The sequence below is a fragment of the Corvus hawaiiensis genome, chromosome 1, assembly GCF_020740725.1.
Source record: "Corvus hawaiiensis isolate bCorHaw1 chromosome 1, bCorHaw1.pri.cur, whole genome shotgun sequence".
Lineage (NCBI taxonomy): Eukaryota > Metazoa > Chordata > Aves > Passeriformes > Corvidae > Corvus > Corvus hawaiiensis.
In genome coordinates this window covers 84610673-84632958 of record NC_063213.1, presented here as the reverse complement: position 1 = coordinate 84632958, position 22286 = coordinate 84610673, and the positions used below count along the sequence as shown (strand labels likewise).

The 22286-nt window shown below is 39.7% G+C and overlaps 1 protein-coding gene across 2 annotated transcripts in view; it reads left to right on the top strand.

Annotated features, from left to right (window-relative positions):
* The window catches only part of ADCY2 (adenylate cyclase 2), a 205883-nt gene that overhangs the window by 59081 nt on the left and 124516 nt on the right, over positions 1–22286 (top strand). For both annotated transcript variants that reach the window (XM_048312183.1, XM_048312174.1), the window contains exon 3: positions 9939–10100. In XM_048312183.1, the coding sequence (XP_048168140.1) occupies positions 9939–10100 (162 nt within the window). The remainder of the gene's footprint in view (positions 1–9938; positions 10101–22286) is intronic.

The window sequence follows — 22286 nt, the reverse complement described above, 5'->3', positions numbered from 1 at the left end:
TGTTATGTCCTATTTTGTCAGCTCTCCTAAAGAAGAAATCTGTTTCCTTCCTTTCCCATTAACATTATGCTACTACCACTGTACACAGTCACAGTATTTCATGACAGTCATTAACAGTCTCCTTTTCTTGGCAATGCCTTGTGTTTCTTTTCTGTTTTGCCTAAAAATATATGTTTGGGATAAACCATAATTTGCAAAAAAACCATCTATTCAGGTTATCAGGTTTCTGTAAGCAGAGTCATATCAATTTACCATGTCTTTCTTTTGCAGCAGTTTCTGGCTTGCGCTGCTATATGAGACCATTGATTTGTGCAAAGGAACTCCTAAGTTTCTTTGTTCAGGCACTTCACTCATCTAAATTTTTCCACCAGCTATACCACAACCATGACCCTTTATCACTGTCTGGTTATTTTCCCTTCATTCTGACACCTGTCACAGCAAATGTCAGCTCACCAGGGTGTGTTGCCCTTTCCTGACACTTGAGTATCTCAAGGAGAGGAGGGCTTCTGATATGTAAAGAAAATGGCTACTCAGTGTTACCATCTGTGTGCTCCTGCTTCAGTTCCTTCTTTATTTTCAAGCACTGCTCCTGGTGGGTTCTCTGACAATCATGAACACAGATTTCCAGGGCTACTCAATGTGTTGTTAAGGCTACTCTGATGGCTGCAATGTTCCTGTGGGTCAGTATGTCAGAGGCATGGGTCTGTCAGGGCTTATACTTCCTCAGGGTTTTAGGTGGTACTGGACCTGGTTGTGTGATCATGCCCTGGGCTGCATTAAGAAGAGCTACACACTTCCTAATGGTCAAGGGAGGTGATCCTTTTCCACTCCTTGGCACTGGTGACATCAAATCTGAAGTGCTGGGTCCAGTCCTGGACTCACTCCCCAGCACACAAGCAACGCAGTTTTAAGGGAGTGAGTCCAGTGGAGAGCCCCAAAGATGACTGAGGGACTGGAACATCTTTCATTTGAAGACAGGATGAGAGACCTGGGGCTGTTCAGCGTAGAGAAGAGAATGCTGAGGGAGATGTTACCAACATAGTTTCTTTCACCTTTGAATTTTTTTTACGATGGGGGGAGAAGTGCGTGAACTATTCAAGAAATGTGCACGTCATGGATTCATACAATGCCATCACAATGCTTGATTCTCTATTCTTTTCCTAATAATTGCTGTCCTTTTATTTGCCTTTTCAGCCCCTGCTATCATTCTTTTTTTAAAGAGCTATTCACAGTGAGTCTTGTATCTTTTATCTTGTATCTTATCTTGTATCTTGTATCTTGTATCTTATCAGAGGATGTAGAAAGTAAGGTAAAGCCCACTTCTGGAAGTGTTCGGTTAAAGTTCTGTTCTCCATTCCTATTTTACATTTATTGTGTTGGATTTCATCTGCTATGGCCCAGTCACAGCAGCGTGAATCACTTCTGCAACTTTTCCCATGTTTTGCTGTTCTTGAATACCCTGAACAATATTAAAACTGCATCAATCATTGCCACATCACTCTTCCTCTTCTTTTTTATTAAACACTTAGGAAGATATTGAATAAATTCTTTGAGTCCTCTGTGTAAAATTGACCATGTACTTTCTGCTTTCACTTCCGACTTTTACCTTTTACCAATCTAATTTTACCTCAGTTCTCTGGAACTAACTTGGTGTTTAGGAAGTATGGAAAATAAACATACATAATAATGAACTCTTATAAGATGCTTGAGCATGTTTTATTGGACCTGCTGTTCCAAAATGTCTCAACATTAGTATCTGTGGCTTTATATACTTGTGAGCTAATATTTTGGAACATGAAACTGTACCACAATTATTGTTTAGCACTATGTAAACATATCCTTTAGTTTTTCCCTTGGTAGAGAACAGGCATTTTTATTTGATGGTTCTGCTTTTTTGTTGGAATTAACAGTTTTACTTTCTCTTATAATAGTTGGTAAAATTGACTGTTAGCCCTCTTTTATATCTAAGCTGTAGAAAAAACTCCTTGGATCTCCCGTAATGTGGTATATTTTTCTTCTGTCGTATTAGTGCATTTGATTTTTAATTTTAATTAGTTGCTGTCATAGCTCCTATTTCTGTGTGTGTGAGCATGCATGCCTTAACATGGATTTTCATGTCCTTTCTAACCAGATTAGGTTTTAAAGTAGTTTATGTTTTAGTTGTGTATGTCTTGTCATAGAAACTTGGAAAATATTTTCAATGTATGTTCTTATTTGACTCCCTTCAAATTTGAGGTATGGTGCTTGAGTGTTATAAAATTACCTCCTTAATAGTCCATGTGAAATTGCAGTTTATTGCTTTGGATTTGAGTCTGTTTACATATACTGTCTAATCATTTTGATCTTTTCACTTTTAAAATGTGTTAATTTAATTGCAGTTTAGACTTGTATGGTATTGTTCTGAATAGGATGCAGCATGGTCTTAGCCGGAAAGAAATACATTTGGTTTTACTTTTATGGTGGCATAGAAAGACAAGGCTTTGGTTTTAATAACATGCTCTAATGCCTTTCTCACTGTCCTTAGATTAAAAAAAAATTATTATGATTGCTTGAAAGAGGGTATCAACTGTCCATTTTAGAGAAAGTGCTTGCTGTGATGATCAGGAATTATTGCTGCAATTGTGAGTTTCTGATTTTAATATTTAACACAGGAAAACACAGGAGGGGAAAATAACAAGGATGAACAATGAATTCACTATCTCTGATGGTTTTCACTTGTCTCATCACTGAAAAAAACAAAGGCATGGCTTATTGTCATCTGGTGCAGTTAAGAGTCAAATCAATGCAAACAGATGCCATTGTTGGGTTAGATGGTGCGTTATGAAGTTGTCTTTCCGCTTGCAGGGATTCAGCAGTGTTGCAGCACAACATATCTGACTTGATGACTACTTAGACTATAATGTGGTTGAAACAAGGGTGGAAAGATACAGTGGAAAGAAGAGAATTAAGTGAGGAGGAGAATGATGGTAAAAACAGGTGTTAGGAGGTAAACTAAATTCTTCATTTTCTGAGTGTGTTCAGGAATAATCTCAAATCTACTAGAGATGACGGTAGCTCGGTCTCCTCTTTCTGTAGCAGGAAGGACCAAAAATTGTTATGAATTGGTGAGTCACTGCTGATGTTCCTTGGGTCACTCCTTCAAAATCTCATGTCTCTGTTACTGATCCCATTCAGTGAAAGAAAAGGTTCTGTGACACAGAAAGCAATCACACAGTAGACAGCAAGCAATCAGTTTATATCTTGATTATTTGAAATACGAATTTTCTTTCATTTTCTGGAGTCTTTCATCTTATTGTCACATTAATATGTGACTTTAGGAGCACATTTGAAGGTCTCTTTTTGTAAAATTATTTTAAAATATCCATTTTAGTGCAATCAAATTGCTTTTATTCTGTCCCATTTTGCTAATGGTTGTTGTTAATTTTTTGGCAGAGGCTGTAATGACTGTTTCCTGATGACATTTAAGCCCAGAGCTGTGCACAAAATAAAGGGATTATTAGTTTGAGAGTTCTCTATGACCAAGAACAGGGCCTGATTTACAGAGTTGTTTACTACTTCTATGACAACTATAGGAAAAAAAACCCTTTATATTTGGTGAAAACAGTGAAGTAATAATTTATTGTGGACATAATTTTGTGGAGTGAATCACAAACAAATCTTCCTTGTTGACTTTATTCTTGAGGTTTATGGCATACCAGGCACTTGAGAAACATTGGTTTTGTACAAATCAGTATTTAGCTTCTTGTATGTTTCATCCTGTTGTTGCTCAAAGTTCGTCTCTCCCAGTTCCCTTGTAACTTGGGAATGGTTCTACAGGGCTTTCTATTCATAGTCTCACTGGGCTTTCAGTTCTTTCTCTGAATTACCTTGCTTTATTTTAAAGTCAGGGAGGGTACTGTGTCATAACTACTGTATCTTTTTCTTTTCCTCTGAAGCCCTTTTGACTCTTAGCACCAGAACACAAGAACTTCCTGCAGTGTAAGGCCATTGTCCATCCAGCACAGTAATGGGTCTCCAAGAATTGCAAAAGAAGCTGCTTCTGAAAGGCAACACACCAAATTGATCACTTTGTGTGGTCAGTTTCCTTCCTACCTTGCCCAGCCTCTGCACGTGTGTTAGTGACATCAGAGGGTACATCTCCCTGCCCTATTTTTGATTGTTGGTTTATGGATAAGGTGTCCATGAATTTTTTTAATATCTTTGTGATCCTGATAGTGTATTACAACTTACTGTGTCAGAAAGTTCAAGAAGGACACTATCCACTAGGTAAAGGTGTGCTTCCTTTTCACCTTTTTTCAACCAACCTTTTAGTTTCATTGAGTGCCCTTTCTTCTGGTGTTTCAGGATTTGGTGAACACTTCCAGCTTCACCTATCCAATGTTTTCATAATTTAAGCCTTTTTATAGATGACTCAGAACAGAAGCTGATTTTAGTACTCAGTGAATTTTTTTGTTTTATGTGGGTAGCTTGTTTTGTTCTTTTTTACATTGCCCAGCTTTTAGAAGTTTAAGGGCTGGAATTCAGAAGTACAATGTCAAAGAGCTTTATATATTTGCAACCTTTACTCTGCCAACATAAAGTTTTAATATTCACTTTATAGCTTGTATAAATACCCTTCTGATGCCATAAAACATATATGGTATTAAACCATGAACATAGTATTTGTAACTATTTGTCAAGATTAGTAGGTTGTACCAAATGTTATGAAAGCTAGCTGTTTCTTTAGAAAAGCTAGAGTGTCTTCTGTGCAGTTAGGTATACAGACAGCATTTGAAATCAGTGGCTGGAATCTAAGTGTCTTTGCAAGGGAAAATTCTTCAATTGGCTGATGACTTTTTACTCCTGTTACACAGCAAGGGGGAAACCAATCTTGAAAAACCTCTGAAAGTGGTCCTGTAGTGGGCTGACCAGTTAGTTTGAGTTTTTGTAGTCTTTACAGTTTAATTATGATTACCCAGTGAAAAGCCAGCACTATTTCAGTTGTCGCAAAGAACTACAGATATTTTATTAGCTGTAGCCTCATTACCGCTGGCTGTGTCCAAAGCACTGCTTTCCCCGTACTCATACTGAAATGGTACATTTAGATTTGCAGGCCAGCTTCAGTGCCAACGTATTGGACTCCTCAAGGGGAAATTCTGGTCAGAGTAACATTAGCTTGAGTGAGTTTTACACATGCCAAGCCAGTTTTGATCAACCATCTTAACACAGTTTAAAAAAATGGCTGTCTAGGTGACAAACTGTGAGTCATTGTTGGAGCATTATTTGTATAAAATGAATGATTAGTATCTTTTTTACAGTTGTGCTCAGTGCCAAAACAACATCCCCTGTGATATCCTGTGCTGGGAAAGACAATTTTAATGTGTAAAATATGTTAAAGTTTCTACTCCACATGCTCATTACATTCAACGCAACCCCACTCAGGAGTAGAAACTGGTGACACAAGGGATACAAAGTTTCTGAGAATAGGCTGTGTCCACAAAACCCAGCATGGATTGATTAATGGCTCAGGTCCACTGTAGTTTGTGCCATCACAGTCCAAACTAGTGACATTTCCAATAGCAGTGTCTGTGAAACACCAAATATTATCACCTTCATACCAGTTCTCCTAGGTCACAGCCAACAGTACAGATTAAAGGCTGTAGTAGCCAATATACATCTAGAGGTGCTGGGACAAAACTGCCAACATGAAAAATGCTCAGAATGTGTTTAATTTAAAGAAGGATCTAATTCTCTATCTTGTGCAGCCCGAATCTTTCCATTTTGCATGATGCACGAAGATGTTTACTCATAGTTTTATGTTGTGTTCTGTGACAAGAATGAGTTTTTGTGAGGGTTCATGATCATCACTGATGTCCCACACCATGGTGTCATTGTACCATTTGGTGTCCAGCTCTCTCCAGTGGCTTCACTACAGCAATCTGTACAAGGACTTTTGCTGCCCTTCTGAAAGCAGCTGCACAAAATCTGCAGGAAAAATTGTCTGTTACATACCCATCTAGGCAGCTACACTAGGGCAGTGCATCGTCCTTTAAATCCCTGTGGAAAAGAACTGCTCACATAATAGATGACAATGTGGTCCTACTGAAGTATGGGAGAAGAAATACAGAGAGCAGCAAACCCGTTCAGAGTTTGCTAAGCTCAGACAGTCAAGAGTGATGGGCCAGAGTCCTGGATACCCCTCAATCAAAGCAGGAAAGCCACATACTTCTGTGTAAGATGTTACAAGAGTGTTAACCAAAAGTGAATGCTACGTGCTGTGATGCCCACCATCAATGCCCAAGCACTTCCATCTCCAAGGTATGGATAACATAAACTCATGGATAAAGTATCTGAGAATCAAACTCCTAAAGCAATGTAAGTTCAGATCAGGACAAGAAGTGTGTTTCAGCTAGGCAGTTGTAGTGATGACTCACATGAAAGTCTGCTTCCAACGTAACAGCGACAGGCCTTGTGGTTATGGCACAGTTTGGTGGAACGGGCTACTTTTAATAGTGTCAAAAATAGTGCACTGTAAATTAATGCTGTTGTTTACTGACAGGAACACACACCGAGTGCAGGCATGCTGTGATCATTAGCATTAGCAAGTCTTGCAATGAGATAGTGGGGTCTTTCAGAGCTTGGCATCACTGCTTTTTAATGTAAGTATCAGCAATATTCTGCCAGTTCTTACCAAATGATAATGGAAAGGGCCATTCATGATAAAGATCAATGGCAAGGGCCATTGACCATTCTGCAGACTGTGACTCAGACCAAGAAGCCTGTTCCTGTTTCTACCTGCTCAAAAGCCTTTGTGTATTAACTTCTACCTTATTAAACTTAAATACACTAGCATTTTGAAATATGTTGAAGGTCCCAAGTCTTACATACTATGTATGTCTGTGATCAAGATGAAGGGTAGAAGCATCTTATTTCAGGCTACGTGGGGAAAACACTTTTGAGCCATCGTGAAGTAAAAAAGCAACCTCTGGGATAAAAGGAGCTCTCTTGAGTCGTTAGACTCCTACTAGAAATAGGAGAAAAGCAAGTGTGGCCAAGAATTAAAGAGCAATTGACAGGTGGCATTTCCTACATGTAATTTGGAGGAGAGTTTCTGTCTTAGCATGACTGATAGATGTCCTGCTCTGCAACAGCATTCTCATACCAAATTTCAAGACTGCAAATATATGCAAATATAAGAATTGATGGGTCGATTTTTTTTAATCAAGTGTTCTTTAACACAGTTCCTGTGCAACCCAGCCTATTTGAACATGTAGTGTCAAGAGGGGTTGAACCTCCTAAAAGTGTTCTCTGTTTGTAGTTGCTGAATGTCGAAATTATCCATTTATTTTGGGCAAGGAAAGCAGTGAGGTAACTTATAGAACAGACAGTTGTTTACAGATATACAAGGAATGTGGAGCTGATACTGCTGGTATCACTAAAAGCATTGCAAAATGTCAAAATCTTGTTCACATGCTTAGTAGTCTGTTTTATGTCAAAGTTGAAAAGCAACAGCATCATATTCTGTCTTACATCCACTAATGAGTTTTGAAGAGTACTTAGCTTGTATCTCACAAATTGAGTGAATCCTTTAGTTTGGCTATAAAGTCGGATATCAAAAAATAGGCAAGTTATATTTTTTTGAGACAAGCCAGTTAAAGAAGAATATATTTTTATTTTCTAATAATAAAATTTTCACAAATATGTGAATGCCACATAGGCAATGAGAAAGCTAGGCTTGGAAACAACAAAAACTTGTTTTCATGAAAAATCACTGAGAATGGGGGCATTTGAAATTGTTCTTCCAGGACTTGGATATGGGGTTCTTCTTCAAACTATTTTTTAATAATAAAATCACAGAATGGTTTGGGTTGGAGGAAACTTAAAGATCATCTGCTTCTAAACCCTCTGCCATGGGCAGGGCCACCTTCCACTAGACCAGGTTGCTCAGGGCTCCATTCAGCCTGCCCTTTAGCTGGAAACGTTTTAGGCAGTTGGTCTTACATGCTAGTAGGGTATTCTGCCTTTCGCATCTGTTTATCTTATGCTGATATTAGAGGACCTTTCACATCCCTTGTTGCTGCCTAACTCATTATTTAGGTTTTCCCCTATACCGATGCCTGCCATCATGACAGAATACGTGATTGCTTAACATGATTTGTTCTCAGCAAAATCACATTAGCTGTTAGCTATGTTTTTCTTAACTTTCAGGACTGTTGGTTATGAATTGCTGTGTATGCATTATTATTGTCTGTTACTGCTATAGGAATTAAAGTGAATCTGATGAATTTTACCCCTTTTCTCAGCCTTTCAGGGGCATGCTCTGTTTCTCTTTTCTAGCCGGCCAGAGCTTTCTACATCTTTCCCAAGTTTTAAGACTATCAGTTGGTTCTGGCAGTATCACAGTTGATCTTTCCTCAGCCCAGGACAGTTTTAAAACATCATAGTGGCATAACTCTCCTCTTACCTAGACCGAGTTTGTACACCCTTTTTTTGCTGTTGGTTTTACTGACATCTGACCACCATGGAAACTTTTAGGGAGGACTGAAACCAAACAGGTGTCAAACACTTTTTTTTCTTGTGCTCTCTGTTGATAGATTGGAAGAGTATAGAGGCAAAGCAAAAGCTTTGCCTTTTTCTTGCTGAATTCTCTTATTATCCATCATTTCCTTTGTATTTCTCTTTCATTTCATGCCTTTGAACTATTTGAGTCTTGAGTATATGAGAGAGCTGGTAGCATTGAAAAGGGTATGAGAGATCAGGAAGGAGCTGGATTGATCTTAATGGAGGGATTGGAGAAAGATGAATGGATAAAAGAAGTGGAGAAGTCTTTTCCATCCAGTTCTGTCTCCATGATGGAAAAGAATTCCTCCACTGTACTGTAGGTGCACATGCCTTCGGGTTCAGTTTTGACTATGTAATTATCACATGAAGATGTGAAGAACACAGACTGACACCAAGGGAAGTGAGCAGCAAATTACTCTTGCTCATACCTGCCTGGGAGCTTTCTGAGTTCTATACTGTGTGTATACAACTGCTGGATGGTGAATAGGCTTTCAAGTCAACTCAAACTGATGGAAAGCCTTACATGGAGATACAAGCTGACACATTTTCAGAATCACCTACTTACCTATGCATGCAAAACCTGTGTCCCAAATCTAGTGACATTTTCTCAAATGTGTTGTGGGGTGTGGAACATAAGCATACCATCAAATATATATTTTCTATGGATAGTGAAGGAATCCCTTTTGCTGTTATGGGTTGGGCTGTGCATTTGTTCCATAAGGTTTGTTCAGACACTAGTACCCTTTAAAAGAGGCTGACAGGAAAGTCTGCATATGGACTGTGATTTTCTGAAGCTGTTTTCCATGACTAAATAAATGTATTACCTTAAAATGTACTGGTTTTATGAAATTTGACATAGGTTGTGCAGATACACATGAAATACGATCTTGTTAAACCGAAACGGTTGGCTGAACTTGGGCTTTTTTTTTTTAAATTAAATTGTGAACTTTTAGCATATCAGGATGTAAAAAATCTCTCTGTATTCAAATTAAGGCTCTGTGAGGAGTTTGACAGATTATTTTGTAAAGCAGGTCACAATCAGAATTGATCAGTCCTGGGTTCTCCCTTTATTTGTAAACAGAATATTAATAAAAATAAAAATTTGAAAGTATAAATTTGAAGTTATATTTGAAAAGTTTGGAGTATTCTGTATCTGAAACCATGATTTAGTTTCTTGAAACTGCACTTCTTAAGCCTAATATGCTGTAAATTTTCCAAGACTCTTAAAAAATCAATTCTGTCTAAATAATTTTCTTCAGCGGTTAGCAATGACTTTCCTGTGAAAAACTGGGGTGTAACTTTATGCTGAAGCCAGTTCAAAATTAAATGCTATTTTTTTAAATGTTATTCTGAGGTGAATTTGACATGCTTCTTTTTTGTCTTTCTGTCTTGCACAGGTATCATTTTTCTTGTTCATCATTTTTGTGGTGTACACCATGCTGCCCTTCAACATGAGGGATGCTATAGTTGCCAGCGTCGTGACCTCTGCATCTCACACGATTGTGCTGAGCGTGTGTCTGTCAGGTTCAGCTGTTGTAAAGGAGCACTTGGTTTGGCAGGTAAGTGCTTTGTGGAGTTAATGATTAACTGTGCATTGAACAGCCTGGTAAATGAGCCAGGAGTGCCTTAGTGGGTGCTTGGGAGTATAAACTTACTTCTGTCTTGATTTCTGAATTGCTAATTCACAGCTAATTCGCTTTCTAATAATGAGGGTGTCAGTAATGTTATGTCTTCCTAAATTACACACGGAAGTGGTGGAATCTACAGCCACATAGCACTTACCAATGTAAAAACTTATATTGGTTGAAAAAATATGTGATGCAGCTGTCCTGTGGTAGATGCATTACCCCTCTGGTTTGTAAACCACATTGTTCATCTCCTCACCTCGTTAAGGCCTTGCTTTTAAGACCAAGGATTTTTTCCAGGCATCAAAATGTTATCTTTGAGATTGTTCCTTTGAATGCGCTCAAGTCTGCGGGGTTAAAGATCTGCTGGGGAGACACTGCCCTCTACAAGCTTGCTGTAGGTCTTGTCCTCCTTCTGTAGTTCTCAGCCATTTATAGGAATTTTACAGCCTCACTCTGATTGGTCCCAATGATTGAAGGAGACTGGCTGGCTCCAGACTCCATGACATTTTGGGAACCCATCTGTGTTTGAAGTTGTGTCTTGGATTGTAACTCAACTCTGACAATCTACCACATGACATACTGCAGATTATTACTTTATAAAAATCCAAATATTAGTTGTTTTTCCTTACCGTTTTACAGAAGATCTTTTAAATGGTGAATTATTACAGTTTTAGTTGTAGTACTGTGATGAGCCCAGCTGTCATTGATAGAAATCTGTATTTTTTAAGGAAAACATAAGATTTCATTCTGAAAAACAGATACATGGGTTTGGTTTTTTAGTATAGTTATGCCATGTTAAGGAAACAGAATTATTTTAACTTTTGCATCAAAATGATACTGAAGCTTTAAAGTGAACACATTTTTATAAACATACTACTTGAACAGGAAAGACATCGTACTATTTATTGTGAATAGCATTAAGAACAAAGCAAATAATAGTTTCTACTTACCTTTTAAAACACTGTGTCTCAAAGGATAATTGCAGTGATTTTGCAAATGTCTTGCCTTGTAACTTGTTGTTCAGGAAAATACATTTTATTTCCAGCTATGACTGCAAAATTGTGTTCTATGGAATATTGAAATTGAAGTCTGGTAAACAAAATATGTTCTAAGATGTAATTCTCTGTATAAGTTTTAAATGATGAGCAAGGTAGGTTTGCTTTTCTCTTGCTGATTTGGATTAGTTGAGTGGTTTTTTGTGGAGGTTGTGAAATTATGCTGTATGTTAAGCAAGAACTGTGGTCACCTGCAGTTAATATAGTATTTAAATAATTCAGTAATACAGTTATTGATATTTGTAGTGGAATAAACCAGGGAGAATATTACTCTTTGGTTTTTTGTCAACCTATGGCTTTTATTGTTGGCATAGATGCACAGCTAAAACAGTATTAATGATTGCCACTCCTTCTCTAAAACAGTTTTGGGTTAAAGTTGCTGCTTGCAAAAATTATTTATTTTTCCTGCCTGTCTTTCTAGATCATCAACATTTGGTATATCTAAAACAATACTTTCAGAAGATACTGTATTTTTAGACACATCACATCTACAGAATCAAAAGAAATCATGGTCTGTGAGGCACAATTACTGTCTTTCATCTCTCCTGTAACTTTCTGTTTCATTCACAAAGAATGGCAGTCTTTCTGCAATGTGTAAATTGTTAAGAGTGCTTCGTTTCCGGGTTGTTACTAGTTTTCCATTCTGTCTTTGTAAAACATGTTAAGTGTTACGAATAGCTTGGCAGTTACTGGAAGTACTGAGTGCACTGCATTCTTGCAAATTTGTGGAAAGGACTAGATGATGCTCCCTCATTTCCTTTCATTTGCCCTCTGTACATTCTTAGATTACTATTGTTTATACTTTGGAGTGTAAGCAAAACAATGTTTGTTCTGTGCTCTTTGCTTTTGAAAATCGAGACTACAAATAAGGGCTTAGACTAGAGATACCGATTGCACTAAAAAGAGAAATAACATTTGTCAATTGTATACCTTAAGCTGATATAGGATATTATAATATATATATCTTGTATATGTAGCAAACATTCTTCTGTATAGAATACCTGCATCTCCTTTATAATTACTTCCTATGTTTTGAGACTTCCATTGTATCTTCTCTGAGCTTTCTCTTGGCTCAACAAACATTCTTTCAGTCTCACTTCTTATGCCAGGTTCTCCTGCCTTATAATGGTTTTGATAGGCCTCTGCTGGACCCTCTTCAATTTTTCAGCATCTTTCAGTGACTGATTGGCATCCCATAGCATTTTAAAAGTTAATCATACCTCCAGTCTATGAGTAGAGAAAAATCAATGTTCCAAAGCATTTGCTCATTTTGCAATTTGGCAGAGCATATCTGACTGGTTTTGTATTCCTTTGTTATCCTCTGAAAGATTTTATATCAAAAAAGTGGCTTCTCTAAAGCCAAAAAGCTTAGGATCCTCTTGATTATCCAGTGTCAGTTGCAGTTAAAGATACTGAGATAAAAGCCTCTTGTTGGGATAAAGAATCCTTCAACAGACTGTCTGCTGCTTACATGAGCTAGTCTCTGTTTGACCTACATGTCGTTCAGGCGAGAGAATCCACCTTGGTTTAAAAATGGAGAATGATGGAGATGTGCTTCCACAAGCCTTCATATTTTTTCCATGGCTGTTGAGCATCAATGTTAGAATTCTGTTCATCTTTTGTAGTAGGAATTTGTCTAGCCTTGTCATCCAGCTTCTGGATCTCAATTTTTTGGCCGGTGGGCTGACAGACCCAACAGGATCCAATTTCTGTTTCTCCCATGAGAGTGCTTCTAGACTATCATGAATTTGCCTCATAACCTTTTTGTCAGTAAAATAAATGAGTTGCCTGCTTTTGCACTAGCTAAGCCTTTCATTACTTTCACAGTTGTTCTTTGAGTCCTCACTTGTGCTTCATCAACATCTTTCTTGCAGTGTGGGCATTTGCCTTAGAGGAGCGTGCCAGGAGCAGCTGCAGCTGTGCCAAATGCTAATAGGGGCCAGGCCTACAAAGGGGTCAGTGTGCTGCCCTGCTCAGCACCGAGACACAGCCTCTACAGTGAAACACCCAACACACTCTCCCTGTGTGTGTCTGTGGGGAATTTAGTGCACAGCTGTGGGATCTCTGACGGGAAGGGGGAAAAAGAGTCCTGTGTTCCAGCCTCAGTTCATGAAAAAAATAACGGTGTATGTATGTTTTGAGGCTTTTTTCTGTTGAAAATTTTAATCCTAACCTTTACTAGGCACACATTCTGGAATCTGGGACTCTGCCCCCTCTTTCCAGGTGAGAATCCTACTGCCAAGCAGAGGATGTTCTCTCTGCTTCAGGACTGCTCTAATAGAACATGACTCTAATTCTGGTGTTAAGGCATTTGGCTCAGAAGGCTTTCACGACTTTAACATCCCCTTCAGTTATTTCTGGAATGGAAAATATTTAACTGCCGCCTCTTGCTATAAACACATAACCTGTTTTTTCCCAAAACAGAACAGATTCTAATCAAATACTTGTGGTTTTCCTGCTCTATTATCAACTAGTCAACTAATGGCTTGATACTATCATTAGAGGTAATTTTGTTCTTAATCTGTTGAAAAAAAGAGGTAACCAAAATAATTAAACATCCTATAAGCTTCCGTTTTTCTTTTTCCCTATGATTTATATGAGGAGTGCAATTTTTTTTGTTTTAGTCTTTTAGTTTTACTGTCTCAGCAAGCAATTTTGTTGCTCTTGCAATCATTTTTCATGAGCTGTGGCTAAGTGTTTTCCAAACCTTGGCTAAATCACTTAAAAACTATTTTTTTTTTTTTAAGTAGTGTTCTTTACCTTAGAGGTTTTTTTTGGTGGCTCTTTCAGCTCTGTAAAAGGGGTCACCTTTAGAGGCACAAAACTACAGCTAGGCAGAATGCATGTGTGCATACATACAATTTTATATCAGCTTTGCATTTTGTTCAGGAATGCATACAGCAAAAGGAAATAATTTGTAACAACTTTTATGAAAGTCTTTGTGTGTGTGATCTCATAACCTGGATTATTCTTAACATTTATTTTCAGGAATGTTTGATTTGGGAAATTCCAAGGCTACATGCACAAGATCTTGTGCATTTTCCATCAGTTAAGCTGAGGTCTGCTCTTACAAAATTAAAAATCAATAGCTGTGGCCTATTCAGGAAAAAAACCAAATAAACCAAACAACAGTGAATTGAAAAAGGGAATGTGGCTCTATTAAAAAAAAAAAAATTAGCCATCTTCATCACTACACATCTTGAAACAAGTTCTACCAAAAGCTCATAATCAGAAATGTAGCAGGTTTTTCCAAGATGGACAACACGTCATCTGTAATATATATTAAGAGGTTCTAATCCCCATGCAGTATGTCATGCAAAAGACATATACTTTTTTGTTTAGAACACTGATTTAAACTCATCTGTTAACTGAATAACTTTAATAGGTGATGATATTTACAAAAAACTGTTTTATGTAATAGAGTGGCACAGCAGAAAAATAAAAATAAAAAGCATCAGTATTCATTGACTTATAAAAGAAGAAAATGTACAGCTCTAGGGCTCAGAAATAGAGTAGGAATTGGTTTATGCTGTTATCACACGGTGCAAGAAAAAATCATGTTTATTAAAAAAGTCTGGGAAAAAAGCCCATGTCTTTAAGTACATCCAGTGCTGTACAACCCCTGAGGCTGTAAAGCTGCACAGTGAAAGTTTAAAGCACATAGGAACTTCATTCAGTCTGAATGTCTAAAAGCTGTTACTGTGGGCTGAATTTATCCGTTTTCCTTGAATACCTTTTTTTGAAGGAGATGGGGAAGAAGGGTTATTCATGAAGGTAATGCAGCTTAAACAACTCCTGCTTCCTGCTGCTTAGTTTCATGGGGTGAATTGCTGTTGTTCCTGCTGCAGGTGTGGAGGGCAGTGACCGCCATGGAAGGAGGGGAGGCTCTATTCCTTGTAGCAGCAGCTGCCGCTGTCCTGTACTTTGTGCCTTGTTCCCTTTGCTCTCTCCAACAGTCTGGCTCAGCACATTGTGCAGCAGCTGGGAGCCACTTTGAGAGAGGAAGGCTCTGTCCTGCATAGCACAGTGAAGCAGGCATGTGTTTTATTATTGCATCTTTTCTTTGCTCTTGATTTTATGCTTAATCTAGGCAGATATTCAAATGCCATCTGCTGTGGGGTTTTACCTAATTTTCACAATCAGCAGATGTACTTTGGGTTTCACTCATTCTTTAAGTCAATCTGTACAGTTTGTATGTGCTTATGAAGAGGCCACTTGCCTACAAGATCATAGATATGTAGGAGAATGTATAATTGCATTTCAGAGTGTTTAAGCATAAACACGGACAATGTGGACGTCTTCCAAAAAGTTCCTGAGGCTTTAAAGGGAAGACCTGTAATACTTACTGTGATGGAAGATTCAGCAAAGTCCTAGAACTGTTATTGTGAAATGAAATCATGTGTGCAGGTGGCCATGTGGGTTTTCAAAAGCACCATTTACCTGCAGCCCAAAATCAGCATCTAAGAAATGCATGGAAAATAGATCTGGTGAGAAGTGTAGGAAATCCTCAAAGCACAGAAGATAACTAATAAATGCCTCCTTTTTTTTAAATCATGGAAATATCTCCATGAGTTATCAAATAACTCCAGTTAGCATTGATTCTTAAGCTTTACTGAAAGGATCAGATTGACATTTGTGTCAGCTTCATTTAAGTTAATATTTTTATCAGCAGTGAATATTTGTTTATCACTTTCATGCTACTTTAGCTTACATTTCATATTCTAAAAATGACAATTTCATTTAGCAACTTTAATTTTCCAAAATATAAATTAATACATTGAACAAGACCCCAATCCTTCAGTATGTCCCTGAAATTATAAAATGTCTATGTCAGAATGCTCAGTCTTGAGGCTACTATACTTCCAAAATGGTAAAAAATTAAAACAGGTGTTTGGAAATTCCAGTACTTCTAGGCTGGAGCAGCAACTAAACTGTCACCCATACAGCATACCTTTTGCAAGGGAGTTGTATTCCATATCCTTTTAAGGATGACTTTAATGTAAATAAGTTACCAGGAAAAGGTTAAACCCATGAATTCAGAATTTTGTATTACTGCCTGTTCAAATAATTTTTCTTGGGTAAAGAATCTTAGTTACTTCATCTGAGTTAATTTTGCTGATTCCCTTCCATTTTCACAGACTTTGGCCAGCCTTTTCAGTTACATAGTACTTTTACAGATTGCTATTTTTTGTCAAATTTATTGTGAATTAATTCTTATCTTATTGCAGCTGGAACATTAAATTCTGTGAGTAATACTCACTCTAGACATGATGCTTTGCCATTTTATGGACTCAAAGAGTTACTGTCTAAGTCTACATGTTATTTTTAAGAATTCAGTACAAGAAAAATGCCTTTCACTATCAATATGTGAGTACATTTCCCCATCCTGTCAGCTGCTTTTGGTGCAGTATAAAATATGGATCAGGAACACAAACACCTGTTGTTGTGTAGAGAAGATTCTGGTGAGTCAGAATCCACCTTGCAATGGTTCAAGACCTGTAATGATCCAGTTTTAAGGTTCTTAGAAATGCTTCTGCCCAAATTAAGGTGCAAACGAGACCATACACCAGTGACAATAGTAAGGGTTTCATTTGATGGTAAATATGAGAGACAGAGAGACAGAGAGAAAGAAGTAGAAAATAAGTGGGGGGGACAGAAAGAGTGACAGGGACAGAATAAGGAAAATATCACCACTCCGTGGATCCCAGCGATGTTCGTTGATCCTCTCCAGCTGCTCTCTCGGTGGTGAAGGTCCCCCAGAAGGCACAGAGTCCCATGGGTGTACATGCTCAGGCTGGGTGGGCATGTCCAGCCATGTCCCCCTGGGGTGGGGGTCAGTCTCTCACAGCAGACTCTGGGTCTGTTGCACCACGTGCAGCCCTGTGGGGCCAAGCCTCTCACGGGAATGTCCCGTGGATGTGCCCTGTGGGGCTGGGGCTTCCACAGCTGGGCCAGTTTGTGTTTGTTGCCTCTCACCAGAGGCTGCACCAGACACCCAAAACCTCCTCCTCCCCCCTCAGCTGGGGGGAATCTGTGTAAACCTGGCTTGTGTGAGCTGTGCTCTCCCCCCACCCCAAACTCAGCCAGGGATAGTTGCAGCTGGTGGCTTTGGCCTTTTGTGGATGCAAACCTTTCCCTCAGCCTGAGGTGATTGAACAATGTGCTTCCCTTTATCTAATCAACAGTTTGACTTTCATTTCAAAGTTCTTCAAGGAGGTTTCTGTGGCTGCAGCTTCTTTAAAACTTCATCTCAATGTTTGAGGCATGAACTATTTCAGTCTCTGACAAGACTCCATCTATTTTAGATGCCTGCATTAGGATGTGATCTTTCTATTTGTCCTCTAAGCCCCTGCCATCCAACAGTGCTAAGCTGCTGGTCAAGTAGAAGTCATTCCTCTTCCAGTCATCTTCCAAAATTTGCACTCCTGTGCATTCATGGCATTGTGTGCTCATGCAAGTCCCTGGATAGCCCTTGTTTCCCTCAGCACACTTCTGCCATGTGTTTCAGTAAAATGCTTGCTGCAGAACTGCCTTGACTACGGCCTCCAAGTGCCCATCTTGTGGGTGCTGTGCGTGATGGAATCGGTTAATGCTCCCAAATACGCATGTGGAGGCCAGAAGCAAAGGAGGTAAACTTCTGCACATGTTTTCGGGTTTTTTTCTTAGCAGCTACAGCTATGCTGCTGGTAAAAGGGGAGCTGTGCTCTGGCCCTGGAGCTGGTAGCACAGCCCAGCTTTTGTTTACCTGCCTAAACTCCCACCCCTTTTCCCTTCCCCAAACACGGCAGTCAGGTGTCAGCTTCTTCCAAAACATTCCTGACGTATTCTATCGTCTAAGACACGTCAAGGCTCTGGGAAAATACTACTTTGCCCAGATCAAAATGGGGCTAGTGAGCAGGGTAACAGCTATACAGAAATTATGCTCATGCAATTAAAAACTGCCTTCCACTCTGGTTTACCAGCAGAGACCCAGCTGGAGGACATAATCTGCAAACCTTGAAGTAAGCTTGGATTTGGTGCTGGGTGGTTTGGATATGGTTTAGTGGGTTAGGGGTTACAGTGGCTGTGCTGGCTGGATGGTTGGACTGGATGATCTTGTAGATGTCTTCCAGCCCTGATGAATCTATGATTCTGTGCATCCATGAATTCCTAATTCTTCACAGGAATTGCACCTTTGGTAATTGTACTGCATATTCTTTCCCCTCTCAAGGTATATGTGTTCTTGCATACCCAGTGAGTGAGATCATTATTTGTTCTCTCTGAGAAGGACTCATGTCTCTTCTGTGCCTCTCTCTAATTATGTGTAATAAATCATGTTTATCTGCCATCAGTTTAGAACTGGTTCTGAGTATACTAAAGGCTGTATGCTGCATATTTGCTGCAAAGGTCACCTGCCTGGACTCTGCTAGCTCTTACCTGTTTCTGAGTGGGGCAGTATTAGTTACAACTTTGATTGCAGCAGTCTGCAAACAGCACAGGCTGTGGTTTATCAGACATAAAGTTATGTTCATGAATATATTTGCAGTTTAATTTTCTTTGTTCCTTTGAGGATGTATTTTCTCACAGATGTCTGGCAGTCTATCAGCTCAGAAGCCACAAGAACCCAGGTCTGAAGTAATCAAGCTGTCTCTGCATCAGACTAGCTCAGGTCCAGGGGCCTTGAGAGGTCAGGCTGTGTGAAAGCACTTACGCTGCTCTGGAAACACAAAGCTGTGCAGAGATCTGTCTGAATCTGAACCTTAGGCCAGCTTCCGTGTCTTTGGATATACAATAGCACAGTTAATCCACAGCCCTCTAGTCTGTTTCAACAAGTAATTAAGACTTACCAATGTTGAAATAGTGTAGGTCTGCAGAAGATTCAGCTGCTTATGGGTGCCCAGAACTAAGGCTGGTAGGCCATCATTGACTGAAGCCTCAGCAGGACAGGAAACAAACACTTGAGCAAAATCACCCTAAAGGATCCCAGCAGATGTTTGTTCTAGATGCTGAAGAAGGGAGCTGGTGCCTTCCACACCCTTATCAATTCTTATCAATCTGACCCAGAGAAATTTTTCTCTCTTCTAAGCAAGAATAGTTGGTTTCATTGATCCTGTAAGTAGGATGACTTCCATGCATGCGAAATACTAATTATTCCAGATCCCAGTGCCTGTCGTTCAAACAGTTCTTGCCACTATGCACTGCTACAGAAGAGGATGAAAAGAAGGACTTGAAAGTTCATTGGGTCACTATTAAACTGGGGGAAATGATTTCAACATTAATGAATGCAAATGAGTAGGTCAAATTCTGAAGCATGTGATTCTGAGTTCTTCAACACAGACACACTTTTGTGCTTTAGAAGCCAAAACTGACTTTTGCTCCAAAGAGATAAATCAAGTTTTGCTCTGAAGAAATTTGTTCATTTAAAAGATTTCTAGTGGCCACCTTAGAACAATCTTCTTTGTCTTGAATGCTGTCTCACTCTGTATGGTAGTTCAGCAGCATCTCTGTCACAGCAACAGTTGTTCAAACCACAGCAGGATTGTCTGTCCTATTTACTAGTGTTATTTGCTACACTTTACCCCTAAACATGTAGAGATGAGATCCTGCCCAAATGATTTTCAGACAGGAAAAGTCTGTGTCCTGACAAGCATTTACTCACATACGTACTTTTAGTTAAACTGTTGGGATTATTCAAGGAGGTTTGCAACAGCTTGTATGAGAGAGCTTCACACTCTGAATGCAAATATGAGGTGTGTGATTATCCTGTTTCCTCTAGTATGTAGGTGATGAGATGGAGTTCTGGCTTCTAATGGAAGTCTGCTGGGGTTTTGCTGACTGTGTCTGAATGCTGGCTGATGCTGACTTCCATGTTCACACAGACATGCATCCTGCTTGGCCTGTGGAGTGAATCATTAAAATTTGGCCTGTGGAAAGAACAGCCCATAGTGACAAGAAGCAGTGCTCCCAGGTGGTCTGCCTGCTCCAGCCAACTCACACAGGCTAGTGGGCAGGAGCAGAGAGAGGAGATGGTGGTCCCTCTGTGTGACACCTGAAGAGGCTGTTGCTGTACTGACGGTGTCCTCAGGGTCTAGCAGAGCAGTGAAGTGGTGGCATTCCAACCCCATTTCTTTTGCCCTAACAGACTATTTAGATCCACTCATTTATCATGTTTAATTTATTTCATAACATCAAATACAGTCAAGTTGGTTAAGATCCTTAGGGCTTGTCTTGCCCCCCTTTCCCTCTCCCCCCTTCTTTTTTAATAAAATAAGCATAGGATAACAATTCAAAAGTCTTGAAAGTGCAGAAATGGCCACAATTTATAAAAAAGAATGTACAGCAAAAAGGAGGGGACAGAGAAGAAACGTTAAATTATCTGTGTGAAAATGGGAACAAAAGCATAAATGCTGGTAAGTAGGAGAAGTAGAATATGGAAAAGTTGAAAGGTGGTAATGAGGCACCTTTAATAATGTTCTCTATTATTTGCTCTAAGATTTTGCTTTATTTGCTGTTCAGTCAGCAGCGATGACACCTTTTTTTTTTCTGCTATTCAGTCATTTAGACAGTAAATGTTTTCCTTGGGTATTTGGAACTTTCTCACCTCAGTTCAGTTTATTGATGCTGCACCACTGATCTCTGAATGCAGAGATGATTCCCATTCTACTCTTATTGGTATTGACTGCGTCACTGCAGAATCTCTTGCACATGGCACACACATAGTCCCTGAAATCATTATCTAGTTATTTTCTCTGAACTACATTATTTCAGCCTCCATTGAGCTGCATTTGCTAAAAATATTCCTGAGTCAAATCCCGGGGTTGCACACAATCAGAGCTGGCCTGCCTGGGACAGTGGGGGAGCAAGCAGTAACCTTCGTAAACATGCTCTGTATCCTCCCTGGACCTACCTGCACCGTCAGTCCTGGGCTTTGTCAGTAACCTTTAAGCTCCTGCAAGGTTAGAACAGAGTACAAATAAAGATCTCACTTTGGAACCCTCTTTTCCTTAGCAGAGTCAGTGTTAAACCCAGCTCTGCATTTGAATTGCCTGGTGCAGGTCTTGAATGAGAGACTGATACTGATGGGTCTTGAGTGGCAAATTTCTGCCCCTTTCCCTCCTCTGAGAGGAGACCACAGGCAGCAGAAGGTGTGCTGGAGAGCCATTTCAGTCCTGCTGGAGCAGCCCCAGCAGTGACTCCAATCCTTCTCATATTACTACTGGGATAATCATTGCAGCTGCAGCCAGCTGGTCCTGTCTGGAAAAAATGTGTCTCTACACACTGGATTTGGATATTTTGGATATTTTCCTTGTCTCAACCTTCTGCTGATATACATTGTCTGTGCTTTCTAAACTCCACTGACTTTTAGATTGGATCAGCTGTTAGGTCAATGTTAATTAAAAGCTAATGTGCAAAAATATGAAGGAGCAGGGAAACAGTGACAGAGAAACCCATATAACCTAATCAGAGCAAATTGGACAGTCAACTGACTTAGGATGGGATGTTTAGGGGAGGAAACAAAATGGGGAAAAGGAGGGATCATAGTGTTTTGGGGGAGGAACAGATGTGGGAGAATAGAGGAACAAGGCAATAAAAGGGGTGACCATGTGTTAACAGGCTGATGGTCAGTCCAGTTAGCTGGCCATGCCCTGTCCCTGACCCATGCTGCTCGTCCTGTCTTCTTCTCAGCCTCCATTTCTAACACCTATTCTGCGTGCTTGTGCCTGTCTATGTGTGTGGGGAGACCACAGAATGGAACCCTTGTGTCACAGGGTCTCAGGTGTTGTAGTGGAGCAGGTGGAGGTAATGGAGAGGTCTAGGTACCGTCTGGTACTCAGGGGGGCCATGGGTCAGATGGGCTCGAGAGCTGGGGCAGCTGCACATGTATTTTGTGGGTGTGTATCTCAGCATGTGTGATGACTGGTCAGACCACACTACTGGTGAGCGAGAGAGGAGGCCATAAGCCTGCGTTGGATACTGGAGAGGGTGGAGGCCTGGAGAGGTGTGGATACTGGAGAGGTGTGGCTTAAGTACTGGAGGAAGCAGGGAGTCCAAGCCAGACCAGAGACAGACCTGTTTGTGCAAG